Source organism: Mustela erminea, chromosome 10 (assembly GCF_009829155.1).
Source record: "Mustela erminea isolate mMusErm1 chromosome 10, mMusErm1.Pri, whole genome shotgun sequence".
Taxonomy (NCBI): domain Eukaryota; kingdom Metazoa; phylum Chordata; class Mammalia; order Carnivora; family Mustelidae; genus Mustela; species Mustela erminea.
The window spans coordinates 15,591,719-15,611,909 of record NC_045623.1 but is presented as its reverse complement, the minus strand read 5'-3'; the positions used below and the strand labels follow the sequence as shown (position 1 = coordinate 15,611,909).

Sequence of the window (20,191 nt, the reverse complement as noted above, 5' to 3'; positions counted from 1 at the left end):
TAAATGTCTCAGGGCTCCCCGTAAACACTGGGGCGGGGGCTTTGAAAGCCCACAGCACTTTTATGTGCTAGTTAAAGGGCCTTCCTGTTGTGTCGCCAGAATTTACAGGGAGGTGGGTGGGGGAACGGGGTGAGGTGAGGCCAAGAGCAGCCTCCACCCTCTTGACACTCCCCAGGCTTCGGGCTTTTCAGAGCTCCGATTCTTTGGGTCCCAGAGGAGAATGGAGGAAGGGGAGGGCTTCGCAACTTCTTGGCTGTCACACTCCATTTACCAAGGAGGAACTGCGAGGCTCCTCCTGGGTTCTTTTCGATCCTGAACCAGCCCCCCGGAGCCAGCGGTTGGCCAAGGCAGTGACATATTCCAGGCCAGCAGTGTCCATGGCCGGAGCAGGGGTAGGGGTGCTGGAAGGAGGCCCTGGAGGTGGAGGCAGAGGCCCAGCTACCTGTGCAGTTTCTAAGGACTAGAATGATCCAAACAGCCTCATTCAGGGCACGCTGTGCCACGGCCAGTCTTGCCCATGCTTGTGTCCAATGGCAGCACTGAGGGATCACAGGGAGAGAGCAGGGCGTCTACCCCTATCTTGACTCCATGAGTGGCGGACGCCCATCCATCACCCTGGCTCTGTGGCACACCATCTAGGAATGCGATGACCATAACTTTGAACTTCAAAACAACAACAACAACAACAACAACAAACCCGAAGAGCTCCACAAAATCAGTGTGTTGTTCTGGTCCACTGTCCCTTGTGGAGTGATGGGCTGCGTGAGTCTACTTTTCTTTCTGGGAGAGCTGAGAAGGAGCTTCCCTGGTCCACATGCGGGAGGAAGGAGCCCCTCCTGGCTTTTCCCAGGCCCCTGTTTACACCCCTGCAGGGGCTGTCAGCTTTTTTTTTTTTTTTTAAAGATTTTATTTGTTTATTTGACAGAGATCACAAGTAGACAGAGAGGCAGGCAGAGAGAAAGAGAGGGAAGCAGGCTCCTTGCTGAGCAGAGCGCCCAATGCGGGACTCGATCCCAGGACCCTGAGATCATGACCTGAGCGGGAGGCAGCAGCTTAACCCACTGAGCCACCCAGGCGCCCCAGGCTATCAGCTTCTTTTAAAGACCTGATGGGTTCCCGCTCTCTAGGCTCTGAGCTCTATGTCTTTTGACTAGAACTGAAGAACCAAGTTCACTGGCCACCCTGCAGCCAGGCCTCATGCCAGGGGACTCGGGCACATTGTCATACTTCGCCCTCCCTTCATGGGAGACCCCAGGACCCCTCCCTGCTTTACTCTTGGAGAGAATTTGCAGAGCTGTTCTCCTTTATCGACCCCTCTGGAGGAACAGGGCCTGCATTCTTTCTTTTCATCCTCCAGCCTCCTAGCTGGGTAATATCACGCCCAATTTGCATATGAGGCAAAGTGAGGTCCCTGGTTCTGCCTGGGGAAGGACCAGCAGGGGACTGGCTTTTGTTTCACGTGAGCTACAGGTCTCTGGCTTTCCTTGTGCCAGGGGGCCTGTGCGCTGATCTGCTCCTTTGCGGAGGCCCACGGCACCTCAGTCCCTGTCTCTCACGTTGGACTTGCCTCTGTCCAATGGCTCGTGCCCTGGGCTGCTCACTCTCATTGTTCTTTGCTGGATGGCTTCACCCTCAGCCCATCCTCCTGGGACAGCCACAGCCAGAGCACACACAGCCTCCTAGGCGTGGGCCCTGGAGCTCTGTACAGGGGCAGGGGGATTCCTGGATTGACCTGACCATGACCCCTGTCCCCGCCTGCTGGCCCGAAGTGCCCATCACAGCCTCAGGCCTCTGGCATTCTTCCCTGATGCTACAACTCCCCTCTGCTCCTCTGTGACCCTATTGAGTTTCCCCAGGTCTGGCCAACCAAACACTGCCATATGGGGGAGAGTTACATTTCCTGTATATGTGTCAAAATATCTGAGCGGATGTGAAATAGATCAGACATGTATAAAAATAAACTTATATGGGGTGACTGACTACTCCCCTCCAGGGGGAACCAGCGATTCACTCCTCATCTGGGGCCCAGAAACTTGGCTGGGCCTTGGGGAGCAATCCCCACATGCGGCTCCCCAGGCTGCCCTGTCCCACTTCCTTGAGCTTGGTGCCAACGCCTCTCCTGGAAGGGCGTTCTCCCCAGGGGACCCCAGGTACAGAGACCCCTGGGAAAGAGGACTGAAGCTAGTAAGCTACCTCTCTGGGCCCCAGTTTCTTGATGGGGTGGCAGGGCTTGCTTCTTCAGCCCCCCATCCCTCCGATAGTCTGTGATTCTACAACCCAGGGGCCTCAGGCTAGGCCACGGCAGGACCGATTGTCACCTCTTCTGCTGGTCAAAACAGGATTCCATCCCAGTTGGCCTTTTCCCATTGCATTCACGTGAGGCCTGGTGTACAAGACGGCAGGGGCTCTTTCTGTCCAGCCCCCCTCCCAGACAAGTTCCCAATGAGGGCTTGTCAAGGTCATCTGCTTGTCAAAGTCGTGTGGCCCATCCCCCTGCTTCTGACTAACTCTGTGTCTGACTTGATTCAGTTAAACAGGGCTCATTTTTCTATCGTTCAAAGTTTGCAGGAAGCAGGCTCTGAGGCTCATTTCAGAAATTCCTCCCAAAACTTGATCCGAAATCCTTCCTCACTCAAGCACCCTTTTCATCCTTCTCCCCTGCTGTGTCCCCACAGGGAGGTGGCCGTGGGAATGGGGGTGAGGTAGGGAGTCTGAGAGCACGCACTGTGGTTTTGGACAGCCTGGGGGATTTGGGCACCGACCACTGGGTGATTCCTGAAGCAGCCCGGGGAGAAAAGCCACAGGATCCCCAACAGACCCCATTCTTGGGCTACGGGCTCCTGGCTGGCAAAGAAACCAGCCTGGTCACGACTTGTGCCTTTGCCCATCGGCCAAGGGACTTGAGGGTCCTCAGGCTGAAGACCCGACACAGCACCCAAGCTGAGTCAGAACCCATAGGCATGTCCCTCTTATCCATTTCCCCAAACCTGTCCAGGCAGGAGGCATCCTCTTCCCATCTGGGCTCAGAGCTGGCAGGCAGGGAACCCACAGTCCCCGCACGTGCCCTGCTTCCTGCCCCTAGGGCCATCACCGCAGACACACTGGTGTCCATAGACCCAGTGGACCCATGACCCGGCCCCCTGCCCACTGACCCCCAGGCCTCTTTTGAGCCCTTAGCATCCAGGTCAATTATAACTGCCAGAGATGGTCTCAAGACAGCAGTTACTGAAGCCGGCTCAGGGGACTCCGAGGAGATGCAGATATGTTAAGGGCATTACTAGGGCCAGTATTTTGGAGAGACCAAGGGAGGGGCCGACTGACAGCTGCCCCATGACTCCCTGGACATCTCGAGTTCACTCTGGGACAAAGAGCCCACAGACCACTCTCACCAGCCCTGCCACCCTCGGATCTTGTACCCTGGCTGCTGGGTACTCCTTGTCTGACCATGAGCCCTGCCCCTTCCCACTCCACTCTGAATCAGGTCCCTGTGGGTGAGAGGATGAGTTGACTTGTCCAGGAGTCCCAGGAACATCTGTTAGGTGGTGGGCTTAAAGGACAAAGGTCGTTTAAAGTCCCACATGATCCTCTTACAGCTGAGGGAGCACTGCGGGACGGAAGCTCCTGAGCCCATGTTGGTGACCCAGGGAGGATCATCCTCTGGGATTTCAGGTTATCGGTGCACCAGTTTTTTGCTTGGGTTATAACACCAGAATGACTCAGTTGAGTCCTTGGGGGTGGTGGCGGGGTGGGGGGCAGCCTCTGATTGGGCTGGAGTTTTTCTATTTGTTGCTATAACCCATGCTGTTCCCAGGGCTATTCAATCAGCTACTGGCTGGAATAGGGTTTTCTCCCTCTTGCTTTTGGCTCCAGCTCTTTCCAGGCTGCGGATGGTTGGTGCTGCTGGCTGGAGAGCAGGCAGGCAATAGCCACAGCAATCAGCGGTCTGGGCAGCCCGTTGCTCCGCCTGCCAACCGGGCCTCCTCAGAGTTACCAAAGCCCGAATCGAGTCCAAGTTCACTAGCTGCCTTGTTCACTTATGATTTGGTCCCTCTTCTCCTGCTAGAGGCCTGCCTCCAGGTAGCTCAGTTCCTGCAAGTCCAGCCTCACCTGGTCTGTTCCAGCTTTCTGCCCTCTATCCCCTCTGGACCCCCACTTCTGTTCCAGTGTCCTTTGGGGGCAAAGGTCAGGCAGCAGATTACATGCCAGCCCCCTTGGCAAGAACCTGCTTTTAGTTCAACTGAGACAAGTGTCTGGCGGGCCAGCATCTCAGCCACATATGGCCTCAGCACCCTTAGGCCAACAGCCGGGCCTTGAAGAGCCAGACTTGGCTCCTCTCCAGGAGCAACAGGGAGCCCCTTTGGGTCTGCAAGATGAGTGTGGCTGTCTCTTTAGAGTGGCCCCGGGCCACTCCATCCAGAGCCGGCTGTGGACTTGCAAGAGCAGCAAGAGGCACTCAAGGCCAGGCCCCGTGGGCATCTCTTCAGTCCTTGCTTCTCAAGCGTCCTGCTTCATCTGTGCGGCGCGGCGGCAGCTTCCCGCCACTCTGATTGATGACACAGATCTTCAAAGGAACAATCACTCCTGGGGGGAAGGGAGCATTCATCAAAGCCATTCTGGGTGTGGGTTGGGGGTTGTACCCACAAATGCCAGCCCCTCCAGGACCCATCTGGCCCTCAGACGGCTCTCTGTAGCTGCCACCATTCTGTCTGACCCACGAACCCCTTGCTTCTCCAGCCTAGAGGTCAATAAATCTTTTTTTCTTATAGTCGCAAGACAAGATTATGGATTTTTTTTCCCCGAAAGCACTTTAAAAGGAGAAACAGTACGCAGGGGCTGGGGGACACATGCGGGGTTCCAGGGCGCCTGTGTGATGACTGAGAATCTACCCCATGATGCTGTCTGCCTGGCCCAGGATGTCAACCCCCGCCTCAGCCACCAGGGCCCTTTGGCTCACCCCACTCCCTGGCCCCAGGTGAGGAGGACACTCTCCTCCCTGGCCCCACAGACCCCTCCCCAGGCCTCTGATACTCTCTGAGCAGGTGCTGCCCTCGGTCTCCTGGCGGACTTTCTGAAACTGGCCTGGGAGGAGGCTTTCCATAGTTAGCTCCTCTGTCCTGCCCTGAAGGACGCGACAGCAGGCTCTGCCTAAACTCGCTTCCCAGGGTTTGTCCCCTTTTCCAGGACTGATGAGAACGGCTTCTCCCCCTTGACATCTGCCCCTTGGTGCCCCACCTGCCAGGCCCGAGCCCAGTCAGAGCACTCGCTTTTGTTCCTGGGAGTCTGCCGAATCCACTCCCCACAGTCCAGCGTGCATATGCCATGCCTGGCACATACGTAGTGTGATGTGCACGGCAGGGTATGGGCGTGAATAACAAGCCCTGGCCTCATGGATCGGAGTCCCCCCCCCTTGCCCCCCGCCCCCCCTCCCACCCCAGTGCTTGCTGATGATTCCTTGTCTGAGAGTCATCTGGCGGAATCCCAGTCCAGGAAGGTTTCCGTACATTTCACTCAAGTCCAGAGTACATGTAGTATGTTTATGCATTTTTATTTTTTATATCTATTTGTTTGACACAGAAAGAGCGTTCACAAGTAGGCAGAGAGGCAGGCTGAGAGAGAGGGAGAAGCAGGCTCCCTGCTAAGTAGAGAGCCCAATGCAGGGCTCAATCCCAGGACCCTGGGATCATGACCTGAGCAGAAGGGAGAGGCTTAACTCACTGAGCCACTCAGGTGCCCCCATGCAGTATGTTCAAATGAATGTCGCAGGACCATGGCTATGGGGTAATGCAAACTATTTTAGTTGCAATCTCACAGCCCAGGGTGGATGGATCATGGAGAGTCCCCACCACCCCTACCCACTGGAGATGGTGGGCCACCAGCCACACCATGGGTGTCATCCCCTCCCAGAGAAGGTGCTGAGGGAGGCGGGAGCTCAGTCTAGGCAGTGGAGTGCTGGTTGGGGTCCTGGCATTTCTCCAGCCCTGGCAGAGCTCAGAGAGTGTGGGAAAGGAGCTCCTCTACTGATCTCAGCTTAGCTCAGCAGAGCGAGTGTATATCCGTGTGTGTGTGTGGATAAGAGAGTGAGTGGTGGCTGTGGGCTGCTCCTTTGGGACTCCTGTGTGCCCTGAAGGGACTTAGCATGTGTTACCTTTAACTCAGAGACATTTCAGCCCCTGGAAAGCACACTTCTGTGAAGGCAACCGGCTGCTGCTTGTTTTGTCCCTGCCCGGGGTCAGCCCTACCTCACCTGCCTGCCACTGCACTCCAGCGACACCGGAGTCCACGCTCCTCCCCATGGACTTGCACTTGTGCCCGGACCCCCAGCCAGGATGCCCTTCTTGCCTTTGTCCCTGGGGCGGCTCCTGCTCCTCTTTCAGACCCATCCCAAGACCTCCCTGAGAGCAAAGCCTCTCTGGCTGGGCTGGTGGGGGTCCAGAGTCCCTTCCCTCCGTGGTAAAGTCTATGCCCGGGGCCGAAATGGTGGGTTTGTGTGTGTGTGTCCCACAGAGGGGCTCGTCTTACTATCCTCTCCTCCTGCCGCAGAGTGGGCACTGATGTCTGTGCCTGGGATGAGCCCTGCAAGGCATGGGCTGGGGTATGGGCAGGGGACGACTGGCAGTGTGAGGGAGACCAGGCCCGAACCTCCTGGGGAGGTTGCTGGAGCGGGCCTGGGAGGTCACCAGTGACATCTAGTGGTCACAGTGGGCAGGCCGCACCCCACGGGGCTTTCTAGGTGGGAGGCTGGCCTGTGAGGGGCAGGGCTAGACTTCCAGTGGCCTGCAGCCAGGGTGTGACCTCTGGGGGCTCCAGGACAGTGGCAAACAGCAGAACATCCTCTGGTACAAGGACCAAGGCCCACAGAGAGTCTGGGCGGCCCACAGTCAGTGAGGGCAGGGCTGGGACGTTTCCAGTGGCCTCGCATTCGTTACCTGCCGCCGTCCTTCCGCTCCAGCTCCCTGGGTTCTGCCCAGCCCAGGCTCCCATGCCTCAGCCTCAGCTCCCCGAGACCTGTCAGGGAGACCTTAGGGTTCCCCTTGGAGCAGCCGCAGGCCCACTTCCATGCAGCTGCTGAGACGGCCTGTGCCAGCCAGAGGATGAGGCACGGGCTGTGGGCCTCATATACCCAGCAAGCACCCACTGTGTGCCAAACTCCTCAGAGGGCAGCCGGGGGCAGGAGCGGCCTAAAGAGCTGCCCCTTCTGGCCTGGGCTAGGCCTGCCTGAATGCAGAGCAGCCCGAGACACTCCTCCTGCAAGGGGCAAGTGGTCCCAGTGAGAGCTACAGGAGGTGGCACTGGCTGAGGGGGGTCTTGGCAGCACAGTGGAGGGCCTGAGGGCAGCTGTTGCCATGGGGCTGTCTGGGGACCTGCCAGTGCCCACCCTCGCCCTGTCGTGATGTCAGCATTCTCTCTTCCAGGATCTCAGAGAGCACCCCTGCAGAGCACGGGCCTCACTGGCGCCCAGGGACACCCTGCAGCATAGTGGGGTGCTGGTGAGGGGGGCGTGGTACCTGGAGGCCACCGGGGGCTAGAACCACAGCTCCGGCCCTCAGCCCCTCTGCCAAGGGAATGGCTGCCCAGGGCTTTGCTCTCTGCCAGAGTTTGCCACGGACCATTTGCAGGCTGTGATGGGAAAGAAGAGGGTCCCTGCTCTCAGAAGGGAGGCTACAGAAGTCTTTACTACACTTCTTTTTCATTCACAAGTCCTCCCTATCTCCTCCTTCGATACTCTTTGCTCCCCTAGGACAAGCGTGCCCTTCTTGCTGCCCCTGCACACTGCTCCTGGGCCATGCACCTTCTCTCCTGGCCCTTTCTTGCTTCTCCCCGTATGCCCCCTTTCCGCCTATCCTGTGGCTCAGCCCTCATGCTCTCCATCCCATCCTCCCCTTTCTGTCCCTCATCTGTCTTTTTGCTGGCTTGGTCCTCAGTGACTGTTTCTCCCACAGCCTTCTCTGTGTTCTCTCTTCCCTGTGTCTTTGGTTTCGCTCCTGGAAGGCCAGCCAGATGTCATTAAAGTATGATAACTCGATAACTGGCCCATGGGAGGTGAGGTGGCCAGAGGCCATACCTATCTTTTTGATGAGCTTCTTGTGCAGTCCCAGGGAGTGTTTGTGCTCTCCCCAAAGCCCAGAGACCCCCAGCTATCTGAGCGTCTTCCCCTGGGCTGGCCACTCATGGCCCGCTACCTGTGGCACACAGTGAGAGCTTCCTGGGGCCCTTACATTGATTAGCTTATATAATGTGCCCTGAATGCCTTCGCGGATCAGGCACTAGGCTGGGGCCTGGGGGCACGACCTGCAAGGACAGGTGAGCAGGGACCGGAGCCCATGAGACAGAGCATGGCAAAGGGAAACTCAAGGAGAAGGCTTGCTTCAGGCAGGCCCCAGGCTGGCAGCTGGACATAGGGCGATTAGTTCAGGGAGTTCACAGACAGCCTCGGTGAGACCAACGGGCCAATGTCATTGGCTGGGCTCGGGAATATAGGCCAGGGCCCTGAGGTACCTTGGTGTACCTGTCACCAGACCCCTGACCCCAACACAGACATTGCACTTGTTTCCCGGTAACACAATTGCCTTAGAGGGTCCAAGCCCATCTCCATCCGGCGTTCTCCCGGGCATCTGTTCAATTACTTACCCTCAAGTCACAAAACCCAGTCATTCCTGCTAACCTTCCCGCTAATTATGGCAATCATTGTCTGATTGCACGCTCTTGATTACACAATAACATTTTGGTCATGCTAATTGCATAATTAAGACAAGCAATTGCATGGGGAAAATGACCAATTTTTCAGGTTCCAGATACGATTTGAGGGCCCAGCAGGATGCCCCCATTGTTTTTCCCCTCAGGGAAGGTGATGGGAGCCCCAGGCCCAGGGACAGGAGCAGTGGTGATCATCTTTCTGGTGTTTTATTAGACACCCCCCCATTCCTGCCTCTTCTGTCCTCTGGCCTGTTAGGAACATGGACTCTCTAGACCAAGAAACATGATTTGAAAAGCATGACCAGGAGTTGTGGCCCTCACAACCCCTGTTCACAAGGCACCAACCAGGTAGCCTTGGAGAGGCGGAGCCTAAGATGTGGCACTCACTATGCTTCTAGAGCCATACCTTTCCCCAGTCCTGCACGTGTCCTGGGCAGCAGCTCACTGGGTAGGTGGTCTGGAAGAGGCAGAAGGCTAATGCAGATAGCTTGTTTCTTACCTCCCTCCTGTTCAAACTCTGGTCCCTGCCACTTTCCTCAGAAGACCCAGGCCTGGGAGATTGCAGGCTGTCTCACCTTCTTTGTATCCTATAGAAGACAATCAACCTGGCCCCCTCCAGGAAGCCCTCTTGAATTACCTCTGCTCTAGGCATCTCACAGGTCCCCATACCCGCCCATACCCATCCCGCAGCTTATCCCTGCAGAAGTCCTGCCTCCAGAGGCTGGAGCTTCCAGCTGGCCAGGGAGAAAGGCCTCATCCACATGCTGCTCCCTCTGAGCAGATGCTCTGACATCACGGAATCCACAGGGACCCCACACACTATATGCCATTTGCAAATTTCATCTTATTTCAAATGCACTAAGGGAGCTGACTATTTAAGAATACCATAGAAGATCCTTTGGTAAAGATTAGAAGCACTTTCTGATTTATTTTTTTGTGACTTTTGGATTTTCATCTCTCTAGGGGGAAGAGGAAGGGGCCAGGGAGAGGCTGCAGGCGGGTTTTTTTTTTTTTTATCTTTCCACATCCTATACTGAGTCCTCCTGCATAGTTGAGCAGGTTTAAATTTTATCTTAATTCAGCAGATGTGTATTTGAAGTCTTTGTTGTACTGGTCTCTGTGCTGGTGGCAGGGGTCACAAGGACTGGTAAGTCTCACTCCCTCCGACAGACGGTGAGGGAGACACAGACCTGTGCTCAGGAGGCATGCTCAAGAGGGTTCACAGAAACGCAAAGGGAGGGAGGGACTGCCTCTCCCAGGACTGGGGAAAGTAGAGAAGGCTTCATGGAGGAGGTGGTTTTTAGCCAGCCTCAAAGACTTCACATGGGACAAGTAAGTAGAGGGAACGGCTGGTGGTTGGATGGAGTGGAGGAAGCAGTGTAGGGAAGGAATGAGGTTTGGGAGGCCAGCAGGGCGGAGCGGTGGTGCTCTCAGGTGCCAGGCTAAGGAGGCTGATTTTGGTTCCAAAGGCTAAAAGGATTAAACTGGAAGGTGTTATCCAGAGGAGGGACTTGGCCTCCTTTTTATTTAGGAAGACTTCTTTGGCTGCAGCATGAAGGGACCCACGCGAGTGGGACTGGACAGAGATCAACTATGAATTCCGAGCTACAGACTGGAGGAAGGTGAGAGCCTGGATTGGCTTGGGGTCAGTGGAGATGCAGCTGAGGGGTGGATTTTGGAGACATTTCTGAGGAAGAACAGAAATAAGGAGAGGGTTCCTTTGTTAAGGGAAAGCAGGTGGGGTTTGGAGCAGCAGCTGGGGGTGAGGGGGGCAGCACTCTTGTTGGTGGGATAGGGCAAGATGTCAGAGGCTTCCTGACCAGTGGGGTTGGTTTCCCTATGGACTAGAATTTGGGTTCCTGCTGAGAGTGAGAACGGCCCGAGGCTGCCAGGGCCTGAAGAGAGGGATGGTGGTTGGAGTGACCCTGGGCAGGGGATCCGAGCTGGGTGCTTCTAAAATGCATTATGAGGGGAGCCTGGGTGGCTCTATCGGTTAAGCATCTGCCTTCTGCTCAGGTTGTGGTCTCAGGGTCCTGGGATCAACTCTGGGTTCAGGGTCCCTGCTCAGCGGTGAGTCTGCTTTTCCCTCTCCCTCTGCCTCTCTCCCCACTCATGCTCTCTCTTGCTTTCTCAAATAAATGAATACAATCTTTTAAAAAATGCATTATGATACCTTCTTCATGGGCTTAAATGTGCCAGCATATATAAAGGGCTTGACCTAGGAGAACTTTAACAAGTGGAACAGAAAACTCAACACAACAGAAGGAGCTGACATGGCACAGGCCAAGGCCCCACACGTGTTCCCCATTCACCTCCGAGCCCCAGGGATCTGCTGAGTGTCCAGCACATGGGAGACCCTGGGCCGATGGCTCAGAAGGCCACATGCGCTGACAGTGAAGACATAGCTATGCTGTCCGCTTGCCGTGTGGGTAAGCTGAGCTCCGTGGTCTCTCCTCTGGCACACAGTGTTGGAGGCCACGGCACAGTTGGAGTCGTGGATCAAACCAGGCCCTGACTTGTGTCTCCTTTAAAGTCCAGACACCTTAATAAAGGGTTACGGACGGGAAAGGTTGAGTAGCACTGAGAGGGTCTGTGCTGTGTGTCATGCACTCGCCTACGTGACTTCCCACAGGTTCTCCCTATGGAAGGGAACAATGTGGTTAGGGTCATAATTCTTAGTTGGTCCTTATTTGTTCCTGTACTGCCCATAATCCACTCCCTTGCTGATTGTAACTTCTTGTATCAATAGTAGCTAATGGCATTAGCCGTGACTACCTGGCATCACGAGATTTGTTTGTAGTTAATGTAAACTTGTTATAGGAACTTGCGGTTATCTGACTAGATACTGATGTATTACTCCTTCTATTGTGGTCTGTCTTATGCTTTTAAGATGTGAAATGAAATCAGCACTGTTGGACATCCTCCTCAGTGCTCCTCCTGCCCCCATCTCTTTGCTTCTTGAGTTCTTTTCTTCATCCTCTTACCCTCAAATTCCTGGTCGATTTGTCGCGCCGGCAGCAACAATAGAGAATATGGCCGTAGTGCCCCTGCGGTGGTGAGGAGTCAGCGCGGCAGTCCTGGGGAGCAGATATGGCCAGGGAACCCGTTCTACCCTCTCTGTGATCCCGCTTCCACACACCTGGCCCTCCCATGGACAGTGCATGCACATCTCTGGCCAACCATTTTTTTTCTGGTCACAGAAACATGCTTTGCCCCTAGGCAGACCACACAGCCAAAGGCAGGAGCCCGAGCACACAGTTTCAGCTTCTCTGCTTCTCAGGGGCTACAACTCAGGTGAATACAATGAACCTTCTGGGGTACCTGCAGGATTGAAGCCTCGTGGTTGCTCGCTAGGGCCACCAGCTCGTTACTGCAGTTTTGTCTTCCCTCGCTGCATTGTATAACTTCCTCAACTCCTACTGCTGCTGTCCTGGGGCCACCCCCCAGCTCACATGTGCCCAGAATCCTGGTCTCTGGGTCCGTGTCTGGTAACCCCAATCCGAGAGTGCGTATCAAGTGCTTGACAGAAAGAAGACACCTGACAAATAAATGTTAACCAGCTGACTAGACTGAATGCTTCATGAGGGCAGGAAGTATCCACTGTGACCGGATGTCTCCTTGGGGACAGGTCCTGGCAAAGAAGGCACCCAGTACATATGTGTTGATGAATCAATGAGGTCACGTTTCCTTCCCCTACCCTCTCCTTTTGGACCCTCCTGCTCCCTACCCTACTCTCCTTTCTCCCTTTTGGAGGAAGGATGTCCTGTGCTCGCAATGTCCCCTCTGTTCTCCAGAGTCCCGCTCTCAGAATGAGCCCCACCCCCCCGCATTGTGATGTCATGAAGCATTAGCCAATGGCTGCCTTTTCGGGCTGCAATCCTGGCCTCCCAGCACCACCGCCCTCCATTGATAGGGAGAAACCACCGTCTCCTGCACTGGCCCTTAACCTTCAGGGCAGCCGCGGAGCATGGATCCCTCCTGATTCTATTCCTGGCCCGATGATTCTCACAGTCAAGCTGCTTCTGGGCCGGAGATGCAGCCTGAAGGTGTCCGGGCAGGAGAGTGTGGCCATGCTGAAGAAGCTGGTGTCGGAGCACCTGCAGGTGCCGGAGGAGCGGCAGCACCTGCTCTTCCGAGGCCAGCATCTGGCTGATGACAAGCGTCTCTCCGACTACTGCATCGGGCCCAATGCCTCTATCAATGTCATCATGCGGCCCTTGGCAAAGACAGCGGCCGCGGAGGCCCACCCGCCCCAGCCCTTGTGGCACCATCTGGGCCTGGTCCTGGCCAAGCACTTCGAGCCCCACGACACCAAGGCGGTGCTGCGGCTGCTGCGGCGGGAGCACCAGGAGCGCCTGCGGAGGATAAGCCTGGGGGACCTAGAGCAGCTGGCCCGGTACCATCCTGATAGAGGAGCCCCTGGCGGAGCCCACAGGGGAGAAGGGGCCTGAGGCCGAGACCTTAGAGCCCCAAGACAAAGAGGAGGAGGAGGAAGACAAAGAGGAGGAGGACGAGGAGGAGGGGAAGGCTGAGCAGTAAACTAGCCTCTCCTACTTGGAGTTTGCATGCTCAAATTCGCCTGGCCTCGTCCTTCTGTGGTTCCCCGGTGACTCCCCAATCCCTCTTGGGGGGCTTTAGAGAAGCCGGAGGGCTTGCGGACCCTTCTGTCCTCTCTGGGGCCCGTGGTACCCCCCTCTGCAACATAGTGTGAGTCTACCCCCCTTCACTATCCTTGAAGGGGTTCTGATCACCCTGCAGATGGTCCTGAAGGGGTGGTCAAAGGCAGCTTCACCCTCCTGGGCTGGACACCCCGCCCTGGGCTGGACAGACCCTTCGGGGCAACCTTCCAGGCTGTCAGCAGACCTCCTGCCCAGAGTCTCCGTGGCTTTAGACAGACCCTCTTTCTCCTTTGGGACAGAGAGACAGATGATGTGAGTTCGTCTCTATCCGTCCCCAGGCCATGATACCGACCCTCGAGACATCGGACAGCCAAGAAACAAGGAATGTTGGGTAGTTGCCCCTTGACCTCTGCATGAGGCTATCCCTGCTGTCTGCTTATGCTTCGCACAGTTTAAGGGGCAGAGCTCGCAGAGGCAGGAGTGGGAGGAGAGCACCTACTGTGTGTCAGGCCTAGATTCTTAGGGAGACACACACAGACCAAGAATCACAGGAAACTGAGGCTTGGGGAAGAAAAGTGGTTTGCACACTCACTCCCTGGGGTCAGCGTGATAGATCCTTGCCTCGGCCCCCGCCCCCCGCCCCAATTCTCAGCAATCAGTAGATGTCTCTGAGCCCCCATCCTCTGCCCAGCACTGCCCAGGCTCCCCGGGACCAAGAATGCTACCTGCCAACATCCTTCCTTGTCCCCACAGAGCCTGTGGCCTGGGTGGAGAGACAGGGCAGAAATGTGACAAGTAAAGCAGCAACAGAAAATAGAGAGCAGCCTGTGTGACTAGAGAGATACCCAGGCAAAGCCACCACCTTGCAGAGTGCTGGGCTCCCCCAGGGGGCCCATTCTGCAGGCAACAGGAACGCCAGACTTGTCCTCTGTCCTGGTGGAGAGAGCAGTCCTTGCCCAGGGCTGAGGAGCCCGCACCCGGTGTGTGAGGGGGCAGGGAGCTCCCTGAGAGCCTGTCTGCCCAAGTCCCTGATGTGCTGTTACTGCAGTCGCTCTGTCCTGTGACGGAGACGGACGGGATGAAGGAGGAGCTCCTGAAAGGAACAGCAGGGCTCACTTCCCCGGGAAAGCTTCTGTCCTTGGCCTGGGGGGCCCCGGGACTGACTTGAGTCCTAGTTCAGCCACGGGCTTGACGCGTGACTCGGACTAACTTCCTCAGCCTGTCTCATGCCCACGTTTGTCACCTGTTAGGGGGCCCCCGCTCGAAAGCTGAGCCTTAAATCACACAGGTCTGAACGGCGCAGGTCCCCTTCTGGGTGGATATCTTTCGATAAATACAGTACAGTGCCGCAAATGTATTTTCTCTTCCTCGGGATTTTCTTAAAAACATTTTCTTTCCTCTCACTTCATGGCAAGAATACGGTATATAATGCACATAACATGCAAAATATGTGTTCATCGGCTGTTTGTGTTATTGGTAAGGCTTCCGGTCAACAGTTGCATGTTAGTAGTTAAGTCTGAGGGGGAGTCAAACGTTTTATGTGGATTTTTACTGTGTGGGGCAGGGTGGGGGAGGGGTTCAGTACCCCTAAACTATGTGTTGTTTAAGTGTTAATTGTCTTATAATGCCAGACGGTGTCTCAGCCCCTTGTGTGAGGGCAGGAGAGAGAGGAGGAATTCCCATGTGGAACGAGGGAGGGAGGGTAAGCATGCATCAGCCCGAATTTTCGCGTTGTATTCACTTTTTCATCAGCCTGTGATTACCAGCAGGGCAATGCTAACAGCCTCTACTTCCCAGCGCCAGATGTTGGTGAGGGTTTCATGAAGAATGTGCAATCTAGAGTGATGTCTTCTGAGGGGGGGCATGGCCGGAAGAGCCCCCGAAACCAGGTCTCTGGCTCAGTGAGCCTGCTTTATAGCAGAGAGACCCTCATTCAGCCAATGAGCATCTCCTCCTCCAGTGCCCCAGCCCCTGCCCTGTGGGCCAAGAGGATAGGGAAGTTGGATCTCTGAGGATGTGAGCTATGTCAGGTGTGACCTCTCCCTGGGGGGGCGCTGAGGACTCAGCATGGGGTGGCTGCCACCAGCACCCACCGGCCTGCTCTTTGGTTGCTCTCCACTCCTACTCCCAGGCAGGTCCTCCCATCCTCCGTCCTCCAGAGAAGAGGCTTTCCGAAGGTTCCGTGAGCGCGTTTGGGCTGGGGCTGTGCCATTTGCCAGGGGGGACGAGCCTATTATCTTTACATTAGGGGAACTAATAGCCCATTTCCCAAGAAATCTGTGGGCGATAAAAATAAGTGAGCCGTTTTATTCGTTTTGCTGAGAGAAGCTGGCATGAAGGACGGGGAAACCCTTGTTTTCTCTCCAGTTAGCAGAGGTGTCAGGGCTGGCTGAGGGCACATCTCCACGGGCTTCTGTCCCCCAGCGCCCAGGGTGGCTGACTCCACTCCCAAGGGAGTGGAAGGAAAGGTGCTCTGGCCCTCCAGCGGCTGACTCCACCTCCAACCACCCCCCCCCACCCTGTCCCTGCACACCAGAGCTGAGCACAGGCCAGGAGGCACAGGCGCTGTCATTGGAACCTCACGAGAATTTGCTTCCCTTCGTTACCCTCTCCCGGGATGTTTCATTCAATGCCAAAGGTTCCTCATTTTGCACTGGCAGGTTTTGTCCTCTGGTGGAAGAACTCACAGGTATCAGGAGCAACAGGTGCTACACGAGGAGGTGGGGTGGGGGCAGACCCTCCAGAAAATAGGTGAGAACCCTTTTCTGCATGGAGAACCCGAGCTCTCAGGCTGCCTGCCACGGAGATCCTTCCCTGGCCCAGTTTCACCTAATTTCACATTTAGACCTGTACCGTTGAGCCTGCTGAAGACTCCTGGCTCCCCCCTCTGCTTTCACCAGGTGAAGGATGATGGTTATGGGGAAGGTGCTCTTTCTAAATGGCAGCCCTGGGCATGTAGCTCTGCCGCTGAAGTCCCCACAGTGCCTCTCTTCCACTACGGACGGGCACACAGGTCCCTACCGGCAGGAGCATTGCTCAGGGAGGAAGCCTCTCTGGACAGCCAATTTCATGTTTCTATCCACAGAGCAATCTGGCTTCTGGTTCCTTCAGAGCATTACCTGCAGGCCAGCGCTCTCAATCCCCTGGCTCCTGGCAAAATGGTCTTCCGTTGGAAACACACACGGCATCCCTCTTGCTGGGTTATTTTATCAGTCCTTTATTCTTCGATCAATAAACACTAATAGCGGCCCTACCACGTTCCGGGCTTTGCGCTGGTCATTTAAGCAGGTGGATGAGGAGCCCTGCCTTTCTGAGGCGGCAGAAGGAAGCGCGCCCCCTTGCGTCCCGTGCTGCATGGACAGCAGAGGGAGTTCGGGAAGCCCCTCCGGACCAGACACAGCACATGTTTGAGCTGGGAGGTTGTGTTGTTGAGGGGAAGGGGGCACCGGGGGACATCGCTGTAACCCAAGACCTAAATGATGGGGCAGGGAATGTCTTTCAGGATGGAATTTTTTTTTTTAAAGATTTTATTTGACAGAGATCCCAAGTAGGCAGAGAGGCAGACAGAGAGAGGAGGGGAACCAGGCTACACGCTGTGCAGAGAGCTCAATATAAGGCTTGATCCCAGGACCCCGAGATCATGACCTGAGCCGAAGGCAGAGGCTTCAACCCACTGAGCCACCCAGGCGCCCCAGGATGGAAAATTCTTGTAGATGTTGGAGAAAGAGGGGGTTAACAATGTTCCAGGTGCAGCAGAGACCCTGGATGCCTGATTCTGTTAGAAGCAAGTCATGGGTCCCACCCCACATTCTTGGGAAAGAGATCTCACAAAGGCATAGACACCAGGAGAGAGAGATCGTGGGGGGCCACCTTGCATCCTGTCCCCTATATTGGGGTATGGTACATAGGTTTGCATTTATGAATGAAATGATTGATAATAAATGCACTAAAGGTTTAGTTTCTGCCCCGGGGCTGTGATGGATCCAGCCAAGCCTAGGGAGGCTTTCCGGGAGGAGCCGTAGCATATGAACCAGTGAAGGATGGGAAAGGAGGGCAGTCCAAGGAGACGTGAGGGGACTCTTCCTCACACCTAGGCTCCCCATGTCATGCCTGGAGAAATGTCACCTGGTTTAGTGCACCCAGCTTCTGACCTTGCTAGGTGCCTCAGGACACCTGGAACCACACAGACACACCCAGTGCACACTTACAAACACAAAGACAGCTCCTATACCTCAGACCCACAGGGTGGCATCTACAGGGCAGAGCCAGGTGTGCAGAGTGAGCTGGAGGTTCTGTGCCATTTGCGGTGTTAGGGTCCAGTCCTTGCCTTGTGGAGTTCAGGCTCCTGGAGCCCAGGGTCCTTGGCTCCACCCAGGCAGCCTAGCCAAAAGATCCCACACAGCAAATTCAAGGACTGCAAAGGAAGGCTTTGCTGAGCCAAGCCAAGGAACCTCTAGGGCTGCAGGAAGAGATCTAATGGCTCATGTGGGACAGGGGTGTTCAAGGGACGCACAGGGACAAGGAGCTGGACAGGTGGGTGCGCACGTTTGGGTACTGGGTGGCAGCTGTCTTTTGCAGGGGCCCCTGCACCTACATGCGCATCAGCCCATGGATATCGGAGATCAGATCCCCTTCTCTGCTTGTCTTTTATCTCCCTGCCCCAGACTGGACAGCTTTCCTTGTGCTCTGAGCTGAGTGTCGGTGGGTGCCAGCCTGCGGCAGGGGAGTGGGCCCAAGGCAGGCTGCCCTGGGGGAGGTGGGGCTGCTGAGTCAGCCGCTCAAAGGAGCCAAGCAGAGGTGAGAACGGCTTGCAAAGCCCAGGTGTGGGTTCTCCTCTGGAGCTCATGGCGTTCCTGCCGGGTACCTTGCCCCTTTCCGCCCCTCTTGGGTCACCTTCCTCCTCTCCTGTCCTTTCTGGGTTTCTTGCTGTACCTCTCCCTTACCCTTTCCCTCCTGTTCTTTCTGACCACATTTGGGGCTGAATGACTGCATTGTGTGGACATCTGGGCACTTTATTTAGCGTGGCTCTCTCTCTGTTCGTTATGTCTCTACACCATTCCTCTGCCCGCCTTCCCTTTCTTCTCATCCCATTCAGTCATTCCTAGGTGTCTTAGTGAACGCCACCACTGGCTCCTCTCCTTGTCCTCCCCGTGTCGTGTTTTTTTTTTTTTTTAAATATTTTATTTATTTATTTGAATAGAGAATGAGGGAGAGAGGAAGCACAAGCAGGCGGAAAGGGCAGAATGAGAGGGAGAAACAGACTCACTGCCCAGTGCGGGTCTTGATCCCAAGACTCTGGGATCATGACCTGAGCCTATAGATGCTTAACCGACTGAGCCACCCAGGCATCCTCTTCCCCATGTCTTCTTCTCCTGTATTTATCCAGACTCACCCAGTGCGCAGGCGTGGACAGGGACCCAGAACCTACTATGTGGAGTATGTCCTGACCCTGCACCCGCCTGCCAACATCTGCAGTGGTAATTCCCAGTCACAGCTACCCAGCCCCGTGCTCAAGTGCAATGGCAAATGGCCTCACTGCACATGTGTACCTTGTTGCTGATCTAGACCCCTGGACAGTCACCCCCCGAGAGCGGGCACAGATGTCTGCACACACACACAGGGTTGCTCCAAACAGCTTTGCTTGCAGATGGTCATGCTACCAGGGTGGTGGGACTCTTGGGGCTGATGCACGTGCAGGCTCTGTCATGGCAGCGAGCTGCTTCTCCCAGTCAAGTGGCTAGCCGTTCGGGTGCTGGGCCCCTGCACTCACATGCCTCTGCCCAGCCCAGCTCAGTCCAACAGGCACTGGGCACCCTCATTCTCTTGGCTCATTTCCCGTGGTCCTTCCTGGCTCTCTTCCCTGGGGGGCTTCTTGGCTCCACTGGGCTCCAGAGCTTTCCATCCTCTGGAGGGACTGTAACCCAAGGAGCCAGTGGGAAGCCCAAGCCCCCAGGATGGCTCCTACCTACCTGCCCTCTGCTCCCTCCGACAGCATTTCCCATTATGGTGATTTAAGGGCTCTCTGGCAGCCTTTAGCGGCTCCCTCTGCCTGTGCAGAAGGGTGATAAATCTGAGGTAACTACTGTTGGCCGACTGGCCATAAACCCATCACAGCCCGCAGCAGTGGTGCTGGGGCTGTGCATGGAGGCCCTGCTGTCAGCCAGCCGCCCATGGAGAAGCCCCAGGGTGCCCGCACTGGGGACGTTAATTTATTGAGCTCAGACCCTGGGATCAAAGCTGCTGTCCATCAGAGGTGGCAGGGGAGAGGCCCTTGGAGCCCCCCACTGGCTCCTCCTCTCATCCAGACTACTTAAACTTGACCTTAAACTTGCATTGAAGAGAACCTCCATGTTCCCTGGGTTCCCTTGAGCCTCTTCCACTTTATTGCCCTGACCAACACCAGCTGCACCCTCTCCAAATGCAGGGATGGAAACAGGGACACTGGAGGGATTTTGGTGACAGACCTGGGGTGATGGGGTAGCCTGGGTGGCTGCCTTTCCTGATCTCTTGCTGCCCACCTTCTCCAACACAGTCCCGCAGAAGGAGAAAAGCATGGGGCGCTCAGATCCCAGGACCTTGTCTAAGCAGCGCCATGGCGGAATAGCAGTGGGAGTTTGGATTAGATGCTTGGTCTGAGCCTCAGTGTGCTCATCTGATTCAGTGGGATAAGAATGCTCCCCATTGTGGGGTAGTTAAGAGCACCCATGACATGATACATGTGAAAGTGGTTTTTGTTTTTGTTTTGTTTTGTTGGTTTTTTTTTTGACGGAAAGCAGAGTAGGGAGGGGCAGGGGGAGAGGGTGAGGGGACAATCTCAAGCTGACTCCCTGCAGCCCAATGTGGGGCTCGATCCTCAAGAAACCAACAGTCAGATGCTC

At 55.7% G+C, this 20,191-nt stretch overlaps 1 protein-coding gene across 1 annotated transcript; it reads left to right on the top strand.

Annotated features, from left to right (window-relative positions):
• The first annotated feature begins 12,560 nt into the window (after positions 1 to 12,560).
• Positions 12,561 to 13,286, top strand: UBL4B (ubiquitin like 4B). Its single transcript, XM_032303492.1, is given in 2 exon segments — positions 12,561 to 13,094; positions 13,096 to 13,286. Coding segments are annotated over 2 exon segments (540 nt in total). The 5' UTR covers positions 12,561 to 12,692; the 3' UTR covers positions 13,234 to 13,286.
• The last annotated feature ends 6,905 nt before the right edge of the window (positions 13,287 to 20,191 follow it).